The following is a 12,442-nucleotide window of genomic DNA, read 5'->3' as shown; positions in this document are numbered from 1 at the left end:
GAAGGGTAGATAAAGTGCTTCCCACACAAAGTAAAGCTAAAGGAGTTCATCACCACCAAACCATTATTACAGGAAAGGTTAGATTTATTTAAGAAAAAGAAGATGAAAACCATGAACATTAAAAAGGCAACAAATTTACAACTATCAACAAAGAAATCTTAAAAAACCAAACCAAAACAAAACTAAGCAAACAACCAGAACAGGAACAGAATCATAGGTGCGAAGATCATTTTGCAGGTTATCAGCTGGGAGGGGTAAGGGGGAGAATGGGGAAATGTAGCAGGAATTAAGAAGCATAACTGATAGGAACAAAATAGATGGGGAAGTTAGAATAGCATAGGAAATGGAGAAGCCAAAGAACTTGCTGAGGGGGAAAAATAGGAACAACTGTAATAACAGAATCAATAAAATACACTAAAAAAAAAACAATTGAAAAGCAAAAAAACATCTGTGCAGTGTATGGAGAAGGTGCTGTGTCTGACAGAACATGTCAAAAGTGGTTTGTGAAGTTTCTGGTACTACTGACACTTCGGCCAAATAATTCTTTGCTGTGGCCAAAGAACAGCCATAGCCATCTCAATCCATAGCCATCTTATGCATCGAAAGATGCTTAGCAGCATCCTTGGCCCCTACTTACTAGATGCCAATAGCGGGAGATAGCCGACATGCTCAAAATATCCAAATCAATAGTTATTGGTGAAAATGAAAAGTGTGTCTTTTATTTTACGGAAATAACCTAATGGACTTTTTGGCCAACCAAATACTTAGTGTTACAGAATAAACACATACGCCACACAATAAATATATAAGGGCAGAAACATAAGTAACTTGGAAATTAGATAGTCAAACTAAGAAGAATAACTTAGTTTTATATGGCAATGGGTTATTTAAATAAATTCCCCAAAATTTACAACTGGAAACAAACATATGGAGAAAACAATATTACTTATCCCATTTTAGACTTCAAAAAAAGAAAAGAAAAACAAAACCTGTTAGTCTACATAAACATTTACAGTAGTTTATTAAAAAGCTTTTTACTTGTCTAGAAACGCCTACCATATTTCCTTTCAGGAGGCACATTCTGGTAATTTGGGACACGGCATTACTACTCAGCTTTCTGTTAAGTTCTTTCCAAGCACAGCTGACATCCTGTATTTCTTCTGGGCTTTCCAGAGTTATGGTCACAAACCCCTTGAGGAATAAAAGTCACATTGTGTTTGGGAAAAAAGCAGCAGCAGCAGCAGCTGCAATGAAGTTCTAATTCTATAATCCTTACAAACATGCCAACTTATCAGCCAACAGTATAACATGACTGCTAAAAAAATAACTTCTTTGAAACTATATCAATAGAAGATGATTATTTATAGATCACTGAAGGTACCATTAAAAAAAAACTTTATGTACTCAGAGAGAGAGATGAAGAGAGAGAAAGAGAAATGTGGACTTTATTTTTCCACTTATTTATACATTCATCAGTTGATTCTTTTTTTTAAAATTTATTAATTTATTTATCTTTAGAAGGAAAGGGAAAGAGAGAGGGAGAGAAACATCAATGTATGGTTGCCTCTCATGCACCCCTGTTGGGAACTGGCCTGCAACCCAGGCATGTGCCCTGACTGAGAATCGAACCACGATCCTCTGGTTCGCAGGTCCGCGCTCAATTCACTGAGCTACATCAGCCAGGGCCATCAGTTGATTCTTAAATGTGCCCTGACCAGGGACTGAACTTGCAACCTTGGTGCTATGGGACGTCGCTGTAACTGAGTTACCCAGCCAGGGTAAAAGTACCATTCTTTTATGCATTGCTGTAAAGACTATATTTATTTCTAACCTTCATGCTTTAAGACATTAGAGCATCAGAGAAAAGATAGGTAGTAAGGAATTAAGGAAGTCAATTCTGAAATAATCTAAGTTAACTTAGAGTAGAAAAACAAGAGGACATAAATCTCTTCAAACATTTTAGGGACTATTATTATAAGAGCAAAAATTGCTTTACAGGAAAAGGATCAACATGAAGAAGACATATGGAGGCATTCATTTAACAAGTATTTCAGAGTGCCCTCTATGTACGTTCCAGAGACTCTACTACGTGCTAGAGTTTCCGTTGTAAATAGTCCTTCCTCTCATAGAGGTTACATTCTAGTGTATGGGGGAGGGGGGGAGTGGTAGAGTGGAGTAGATGCATACAGGGGAAAGAAGGGGAAGGAGAGGAACAGAAGGGAAGGGAGGGATAGAGTTGGCCATTAAGTCACTCTTAGTCATGGCTGGGTAGCTCAACTGGTTAGAGTACGCCCAATACACCAAGGCTGTACGTGTGATCGCCAGTCACGGCACGTACAAGAATCAACCAATTAAAGGAGAAAGAGACAGAAAGGGGGAGGCTCTCCCTCCCCCTTTCTGTCTCTTTCTCCTTTAATGAGAGAACCAATGAATGCATAAATAAGTGGAACAACAGAGATGTTTCTCACTCTCTCTCCCCACCTCTTTCTTGCTCTAAAACCAATTAAAAATATTTTTAATTAAAAAAATTAAAACTAAGTTATCTCATTAAGTAAAAATTCCTATTAAAAAAAGTCACTCTCAGCAAAATGACATTTGTCTAGACCATTAAGACCTGCCAAGTGGAAAATACCAGATGATCCAGCTGTACTCATTTATGCTACACCACATGAGTCACATGTAGTTTCCTCTCCTGCTCCTTTTGCTCTCCTCTCCCACCTACTCTCTCTCTGACTCTCTCTCCATCCAGACACCAGAGAGCTCTTTTTCTGATGGGGCCCCTCACCCAGTGACTCCCCTCACCTACACCACAGTGAGTAACAATACATCTTTGAACTACTTGAAAGCAATAGTTGTGGTGTGGTTTGACATCTGACACTGACATGGCAGGGGGCCAGGTCAGATGATGTTACGCGCACACATACACACACACACGGCCTCGACATATACCGGCAATCCTTACTTTGCATGGTGCTATGTTAACAGTTTATTTCTTAATTGGCATGGTTCCAAAGCAACTTAAAAAATAAAGAATAGGTTTTGGTATGCATGTTTCAGATAACACAGTGTGGTACAAAGTGAAGATTTCCTGTATTTCTCTCTAGATAGACAGATAGCTATGATTCAACTTCAATGTTTATTTCAAGCCCATGGAATTTTTTTCACAAATTTCTACCTTATCAGAGGTAATCAAAGATCGTGGTTCAAAATTCGATGCTCCAGAGATATGGGCTAATGCTGCAGCCAGTGCATCAACTGCCCCTTTCTCTTCTATCAGTCTCTGAGCTGATGGTCGGAAAAAATCAACAGCAGCATAAGAAACGGAAGCCAGAGACCTATGGTTTAAAAATAGCAAATTTTCTTGGTCAATGAGAAGGGAAATATTTAGGGAATAAATGGGAAAAGAAAGAGCAATGTTTTTATATTTCAATATAACTAAGTATCTGCTGGTAAAACTGGTGATTAAATTTTCTGATATTTGAACTAGAAGAGCTTAAAGATGAATAGCCTAATACAAAAGAAAAAATTATTCAGCAAGGTCAGAAAGCATACCTGATGGCATCCATGCTTTTAGATTTAACTAAATCCATTGTAGAAGGAACACCTACACGTTTAAAAGTAATTCCCTGAAAATGAAAGAATTACATTAAAGAAAAATGGAAATCTTTACAATTAATCCTAAATTAATATAGTTTGTTGAATTTCCATTTCTTGGACTTAAGAGATTTCCAAGCCCTAGCAGATGAAAAGATACGCTTTTTTTCTAATAAATCACCAATCACAAAATCTAGAAAGAAAAAAGATTTTTTTGAATTGCCCCTTAGTTACAAACATGGAATTTCACTTGCAAAATAAAGCTGATCCCCAAAAAAGAAAATAATGCTGTTTACCACTATCAATTTTTTTTTATTACCCTATCTCATTTTACTAACTACACAAAAGCGTATATAAAAACACACCATAAAAATAAAAAATGTGCCCTGGCTGGTATAGCTCAGTGGATTGAGCAGGGGCTTGCGAACCAGACAATCGCGGTTCGATTCCCGGTCAGGGCACATTCCTGGGTTGCAGGCCAATTCCCAGTAGGGGACTCATGAAAGGCAACCATACATTGATGTTTCTCTCCCTCTCTCCTTCCCTTTCCCTCTAAAGATAAATAAATAAAATCTTTTAAAAAATAATAAAATAAATAAAAATAAAAATTAGAAATGTGAACTATTACAAAAAATCCATACCACAAAAAAAGTATATTTTCTTATAGAAACTGGCTTATGCACCATTACTCAATATAAGCTTCACTGTTACACCAGGACAATGTCACAGTCACCATTACAATGCTGAACACTAAGAACTGCTAAAATCACAATGCACCTCTGATTTTAGTATTGAGGGAGAAATTCAATAGAAAAATGAGAAAGTCAGCTCTTCTCTCTCCACATTAAAAGCTATATTAAAACAAAGTCTTGCAGCTAGTACAAATTTAGATTTCCACATGCCTCTCACATCCGAATGCGGCTTAAACTGAGAATAAAGATTTATCTGTGAGAACAAGTAACAGAAAGAATTCTTTTTAAAGGCACCATTTAGATAATAAGCCTGAAATAATTTAACTCTCTACTTACTGCTTTTTGTTCCACATATCTCAGTTGACCTCTTTCTCTTGGTTGATAAAAGCATATGCAAATCCCTGTCCGGCCAGCTCTACCTGTGCGTCCAGAGCGATGAATATAGGACTCAACATCCTAAAAATAAAAGAGGTAATACTTGAAAAAAAAACTAGCAAGTTACAGTTATTCCAGCCTCCAAATAATAACACTAATAACAAAACTACTGCTACCAATAATATTTTTATTTCAATCCTGTTGCTTTTTTTGACATTCCAAAGAATTCTTATGTACAAGTTTGGGACAAAGAGGTTATGATTTAAAACCTTAGTATGCACCTTATCCCAGGACTCTTTATATATATGGCAACTTTCTATAATTCCTTTGCATGAGTGCATATTTCAAACACAAATACTGAAGTTAACAACTTACAAAGGCATCACAGTCTGATCAATTTAAGGACCACGGTGACAAAAAAAAATGTCAAAGAGCAAGAACATATAACATTCTTCACAATCAAAGCAATATCTTGTAAATAAAATGTAAATTATACAGTTGTTCCTATTTCCCCCAAATCAAATCTCATTTCCTACCTGTGGAGGAGAACTCTGAATCACCAGGTCAACCTCAGGAATGTCCAAACCACGGGCAGCCACATTGGTTGCAACCAAAACTTTAAAACTACCTTCTCTGAAGCCTTTCAGTGTAATTTCTCGTTGTGACTGTGCAATGTCCCCATGTAAACACTGGGCATTCTATTGGAAAAGGGGAATAGGAAGTGTACAGCTCAAAGTTATAAGTGATAGCACCCTAACACCATACATTATGAGCTCTTTTTTGTTTTTTAAAATATGATTTTCTGATCACTATAACGCATACTTATTGCTAAAAAAAAAAAGTGAACATTACAGAAAAGATCTTTTAAAATCAACCTTCTAGTAATTCATTGCTAGCAGTTTGGTGAATGTTCCTCCAGATATATATATATTTTTAAATACACACACTTCTCACGTATACTAGCGTATACTCTAACTTTATTTAAATCATCATAGCCATTTACACATATACAATATATGACTACTTAATTTTTTAGAACTATATACATATGATTCCTTCATATGGATGCAGTATCATTTCTTTTAGCAATACCCTAGTGGTGAATATTTGGGTTATATCCAAATCTCCACTTGCAGAATCAATACTGGAGTGAACAACAGTGTACCTGTACTTCAGGACACCTCAGTATGTGTGAGTTTCAACAGGACACATATCTAGAAGCTGCATTTCTGGGTCAAAAATTCAAAGCATTTAACAAAAGAGGTTATACCCGTTTACTCTTCAACATTCTCTGATATTTATTTTCTCATAGCCTGCTTACCCTGTATATTATGAGTCATAATTCTTGTGACTCTAATAGGCAAAAAAGATTTCTCAATGTTATTTCAATGTACATGTCTATAATTTTTACTGAAGTTGAACCTATTTATACTATTCATATTTTTTCTACCACTTGGTTGCAAATAATTTTCCCAGCATTATAAACTATTTGGAGCCACTAATAGTATTGGAGCCACTATTAAAACTCAAAAGTTTATAATAATGATTAAACCCCAACCATGTCTAAACCTTGGTATTTAAGCCTGATGCATTCATGAGTTAATTCGCTGAGTACTTACTATGCACAAGGCACTAAGCTGGGTTCTGAAACAGTCATAAAGTAACAGTCCGGGAAAAGGCAAGTTCATATGCGTTTTCAACACAGTGTGACATGTGCTATATAACCAGGTGCAGGGCACTACAGAGATATCTAACAGGGAAACCTAATTCAATCTTACTTGAGAAGAGGGTAGCATTGAAGCTGAGACCTGACACATAATAAGGAACTAGTAATCAGGGAAAAGGGTGAACAGGAGGCTAGAGTTTCAGGCAGAAAAAATACACAGAGAGTGTCTGGGGAACTACAAATATTTGAGCTAAATATTGCTAAATCACAGAGTGAAAAGGAGAGGTGGTAAGAGAGGAGGCTAAAAGGCATATGAATTTTATCCTGAGGACAATATAGAACAATTGGATGTTTATAACCAGATTATCATGAACATATTTGCATTGCAGAAGGAACATGCTGATCACAACATACAGAATGTATTAGTGTAGAAGGAACACACTGGCTACAACATGTAGAATGTAATAGAATGTATTAGAATGTATAGAATGCATTAGAAAGCAAAAGCTAGGGAGACCTAGGTAGCAGGCTGTTGTGGAAATTCAGAAGAGGTATGACATTTTGCCGTGTATAATGTGCCTTTTGCTCAAGTTTTTCAGGGAAAAATAAGGATGCTCACTATACATGGGTAGTACTAATTCTGTATCTATGTAAATGTTTTTAATTCTTTTATTTATGCTTACGTGTTAAGAGTGTAACTCTAGAAAGCAGTAACGATATCCATATGCAAAATAATACCCTGGGATATGGTAATCATCCCCCCTAAATATAAATAAATAAATAAATAATTGAAGTATTTATTTCAGTAAAAATTAAAAGTTTTTTTTTCCTGAGAGTTTGGGCCAAAAATGTGGGTGCGCATTATGTATGGCAAAATATGGCATCCCTAGCTTCACCAAGGCAGTGACAATGACCATCTATTCATTCAGCAAATATTTAGTCATACACGACATTTTGGGCACTAGGACTGAAATGGCAAACAAAAATTTAAGACCACTACGGTCATTGTGGTCTTTATACTCTGGTAGGAAACATTAATCAAATAATTTGGCACACAAAAATAAATTTAGCTACCAAGTCTAATGGATGATTCATAGGTTTTAGAGCCAAAGACCATTTATAACAGGACAAACTGACCTAGTGTGGTGCAAGGAAAAGGTCCCTGAAAAGTGGTTCTCTGGACTGACGTCTGAAGGTTGAGCAGGAGTTGCTAGGCAAGAGCTCTGTGGTTACAGAAAGAATGGCAGGTAAGGAGAGAATGTAGTAAATGGGGGGAAAATGTAGTAAGAAGGTAAGGGTGGAAAGGTAAGTAGAGACTAAGCAATACATGAACTCAAGAACTATTAGTAGATGAAACTGGGAGGACTTCATGAAGACAATGGAAATGAGTAGAAGGGAAAGGAACAGCATTATACATGACTCCCATATTTTGAACAACAGTAAGAGAGAATCTAAAAAACACTTTGTAGTTAACTACATGGCAAATGCTAAGAAAGAAAAGTCAAAGGTGATAGATTTCTTGCTTACAGATAGATATACCAATATATTCAGCAATAGATAGATATATTCAACAATAGAGAGTGCTAGTGAAAGAGTAGGTAGGAGTATAGGAGAGGATGAATTCAATTTTAGGTACATAATAGATTGTGATTATCTGTAGCCAGTAAACCCAAGTCTAGATACTGGAGACAGGGCTAACCAGAAAGAAGATTTGGACATCATCAGCATAAAAATAGTATTACAGGAGTAATGAGATATATGCATCTCTACACATAGCTACACTTCTGTATTTCTATACTGTTTGCTGTAAGTATTGTGCTAAACAATACTTAAATGATTCTATTTAAATCTTAAAGTGTAAAAAATTATTTTAATACCACTTTTAAAAACCGAAACATGGGAAGATGGAGGCGTAGGTGGAAACACTGTACCTCCTTGTACAACCAAATTTAAGGACAACAAAGATTTAGAAACAAAAACACAACCAGAACAAACAGAAAATTGAACTGTACCGAAGTCTGACAACAATGAACCATCCATCCAGACCAGTAAGAGGGGAGGAGTCGGCTGCCGGTGGAGAGGGGTCCTGGCAGGAAGAGGCAGTGGTTAGTAGAACCAGGTGTGGGGAGAAAACAAGGCGTGCAAGGCAGTTGGCTGACTGAGGAGGACACACATTCACGAGTAGATAAACCAGGCAAAAAAAAAAAGGGGGGGGGGCAGTGAGACAGACCACACAACCTAGGGCCCCAGCGTGGGGAAATAAAACTTAAAAGCACCAATTGGAAAAATTTTCAGAGGTTGAGGTGCCGGGAGAGGCTCCCAGCCTCACAGGAGAGTTCACTGGAGAGACCCACAGGGTCCTTGAACATACACAAGCCCACTCACCTGGGAACCAGCACTAGAAGGGCCCAATTTACTTGTGGGAAGCCCCAGAGGGGACCAAAATCTGAGAGAGGAAAAAAAAAAAAAAAACCCACCATTGCTCCTCTCTGACCCTGCCCCCACATACAGCCTCACAACCCAGCAACTGAGTTGCCACGCCCTCGTGAACACCTAGGGCTCCGCTCCTCACACGTAACAGGCTCAAACAGACCAAAACATGGGTCAAGAACAACTAAAAGCCCCAGAGCCCATAACTCTAAGCGACCAAGAAATAGCCAACCTATCAGATGCACAGTTCAAAACACTGGTGATCAGGATGCTCACAGAAGTGGTCAATTTTAATAACAAATTAGAGGAACAGATGAAGGCTAAACTAATTGAAATGAAGAAAAATGCACAGGAAACCAATAGTGATGGAAAGAAAACTGGGGTTCAAATCAAGGGAGTGGACCAGAAGGAAGAAAAAAATGACCAAACAGAAAAGGATGAAGAAACAAGAATTTAAAAAAATGAGGAGAAGCTTAGGAACCTCCAGGACATCTTTAAATGCTGCAACATCCGAATTATAGGGGTACCAGAAGGGGAAGAGGAACAGCCACATGTGGAAAACTTATTTGAACAAATAATAAAGGAGAACTTCCCCAATCTGGCAACAGAAATAGACTTCCAGGAAATCCAGGAAGCTCAGAGAGTCCCAAAGAAGGTAGACCCAAGAAAGCACACACCAAGGCACATCATCATTACATTAGCCAAGATTAAAATGAAGGAGAGAATCCTAGAAGCAGCAAGAGATAAGGGGACAGTCACCTACAAAGGAGTTCCCATCAGACTATCAGCTGATTTCTCAAAAGAGACCTTACAAGAAGGGGCTGGAAAGAAGCATTCCAAGTCATGAAAGGCAAGGACCTACATCCAAGATTGTTCTATCCAGTGAAGCTTTCATTTAGAATGGAAGGGCAGATAAAGTGCTTCTCAGATAAGGTCAAGTTCAAGGAGTTCATCATCACCAAGCCCTTATTATATGAAATGTTAAAGGGACTTATCTAAGAAGATAAAAAATATGAACAAGCCCTGGCTGGGGTAGCTCAGTGGATTGAGCATGGGCCTGTGAAGCAAAGGATTGTGGTTCGATTCCCAGTCAGGGGACATGCCTGGGTTGCAGGCCAGTTCCCAGCAGGGGACCCATGAGAGGCAACCACACATTGATAGTTCTCTCCTTCTCTCCTTCCCTTCCCCTCTAAAGATAAAAAAAAAAAGGCAAAGCAAAACATTAATGAGGCAACTGAGAATCCTAACACTAAATGCTATTTCAAGGCATTAATTACTGTTAATTTTTTAAATAACAGCATGGTGAGTTTTAAAAAATCATCCTTTCCTTTTACAGACACATACCCATATTTAGGAACATATGTTATCTAGGGTTTGCATCAAAATGAGTTAGGAGTATGAAGTGAGAATTTGGATGAAATAATTATTGCAGCTAGAGAATGAATACATAGAGGTTCATTATACTGCTAACTTTTATGTTTCAAATTTTCTCCAATAAAAAGTTAAAACAAAAAAACACATGGACTTAATATTCTGATTCATTCACTAAATATTTGTGATTTGTTTTGTAACACAACTCTGAAATATTACCCACTCCCACCTGCACACACTCACTATGCTTCAATCTCTGTATTTTCAAGTTCACATTTGCAAAATCTTAACAAACCTCAGGAAAACAGGGAGAATTCTATCCTGATTTAACAGATCACAAGAGGCTAGCTACAACTTCTTTCTGAATTAGACTCGACTCTACAAATGACTATTGAACCCGAGCCACAAAGGACAATATAGTTTTCTGTTGAGTGATTCATCCCTATAATCTCAATTAAAGAAACCATGAAAAAAGACTTACCTGTTTTATGTGTGGATTCATGGCCATTTCAGTTACATTCTTTTTGGTCTCACAGAAAATAATAGCCCTCCCTTCAGAACCACTGTAGACTTGAAGGACATCTCCAATAACTGCTGGTCTCTGAGACCAATGACACTGGATGGCCAAATGCTTTGAGGAAACAAAATGCCAGATATCTATTTCATTAAAATTAGTAAAAATGATTTCTCTTATACATTTTTTTCTATCTGTTCTAGAATTGACCTTGCTGGAAGACAGTAAAACAAAGACTCTGCCCAATCCCATTTAAAAACAATGTACAAATGGCTACCAATAGGTGAAAGGATAAACAAATGGCAATATATATATACAATGGAATACTACTGAGTACGTAAAAGGAACCAACTAAAAGAGAGATGGAGAAACCAACTATTGACATGTGCAACATCATGGATGAATCTTAAAACATATATTGGGTGAATGAAGCCATGAATAACGAGTATACATTGTATGACTGCATTTACATGAAGTTCTAAAACAGGCAAAACTAATCTATGGTAGCAAAAAATCAGAACAGTGATTGCCTATGTAACTGGGATTCAGGGGGCAGAAGCATAAGGGGACTTTCTGTGATGATGATAATATTCTATATTTGGTTTTGGTTACACACATGTATGCACTAGTCAAAACTAAGTGTACATTTAAAAATTTGCATTTTTGTACGTAAATCTTATCTTTAACAACTGTAATATTATATGAACAAACCTTGAAAGCATCATGCTAAGTGACAGAAGCCGAAACACAAAAAAGTCACATATTATATGATTACATTTCTACGAGATACCCAACTGGGTAAATCCAGAGACAAAAAGCAGACTGGCACTTGCCAGGAAAGGAGAAAGCAAGTACCAAATGGTTCCAGGTTTCCTTTTGGGATGATGAAGTGTTTTGGGAATAGAAGATGGTGGTACTGTTAATGTACTAAATGATATTAAATTGTACACTTTACAAATTTAAATTTAGTTATTAGAATTTTACCTCAATAAAAAATTAGTAAATATTACTAATATTTACTTCCCTTAGTAAAGACAGTAAGAGTGCTAAAGACAGGCATGTTAAAATACTTATGGGGCAGTACACTGATTTCTACAATTTGAAATGCATCAAGAAATAAAATGGATACAGGGATGGGTAGATACGTGATAAAGCAAACATAGTAAAATGTTAATGACAGATTCCAACTGTAGGGTATATGGGTGTTCACTGCGAAATTCAACTTTTTGATGTTTGAAAATGCTCATGCTAAAAAACTTAAACTGTCTGTACACTTTAAATCTGTGCATTTTAAAATATATCTCAAAATTATCTTAGAAATGTAACATAAATTACTGAACACCTGGAAAACAGGAAAGCATGCAAAAGAACACGAAGAATCTTTTTTACTCTCTACAACAAAGTCTTGCTTCCCCCACTCTCAAAAAAATAACAAAAAAAACCCTGTATCTGATCAAGCCTAACCATTAATAATCTAACCATTAACTCACAGGAAAATGAAGGCAGAGGAGCATGTTAAAGAACACCACTGAGTTGCAAATCAGTAAAGTTGAGACTGTGGAAAACTTGTAAGACAACTAACTGACCGATTCTTCTCAACAAAGTATTGCAAGGAAAAAAATGGACAGAAAAATCTACAGATTATAAAGATTTAAGACATACAAACCAGTATAAAGCAAGGATCTTATGTGGATCTAGAGTCAAACAAACTACTTAAAAAAAAAAAAGGGTAATGTGGACACTGGATATTTAGTGACATTAAAGAAAAACTGTTTTCTTCTACTGTGATAACTTTGTGGT

General features: G+C 36.8%; 1 protein-coding gene across 6 annotated transcripts in view; it reads right to left on the bottom strand.

Moving 5' to 3' along the window:
• The window catches only part of DDX50 (DExD-box helicase 50), a 30,054-nt gene that overhangs the window by 5,506 nt on the left and 12,106 nt on the right, over positions 1 to 12,442 (bottom strand). For all 6 annotated transcript variants that reach the window (XM_037130615.2, XM_037130616.2, XM_037130617.2 and 3 more), the window contains 6 exons: positions 10,610 to 10,759; positions 5,198 to 5,359; positions 4,623 to 4,742; positions 3,553 to 3,626; positions 3,176 to 3,335; positions 1,057 to 1,191 (listed from right to left, as the gene is read on the bottom strand). In XM_037130615.2, the coding sequence (XP_036986510.1) occupies positions 1,057 to 1,191; positions 3,176 to 3,335; positions 3,553 to 3,626; positions 4,623 to 4,742; positions 5,198 to 5,359; positions 10,610 to 10,759 (801 nt within the window). The remainder of the gene's footprint in view (positions 1 to 1,056; positions 1,192 to 3,175; positions 3,336 to 3,552; positions 3,627 to 4,622; positions 4,743 to 5,197; positions 5,360 to 10,609; positions 10,760 to 12,442) is intronic.

This window comes from Artibeus jamaicensis, unplaced genomic scaffold (assembly GCF_021234435.1).
Source record: "Artibeus jamaicensis isolate MK-2021 breed Jamaican fruit bat unplaced genomic scaffold, CSHL_Jam_final contig_332, whole genome shotgun sequence".
NCBI lineage: Eukaryota > Metazoa > Chordata > Mammalia > Chiroptera > Phyllostomidae > Artibeus > Artibeus jamaicensis.
Note: the sequence above shows the minus strand (reverse complement) of the source record. Positions and strands in the feature narration are given on the sequence as shown.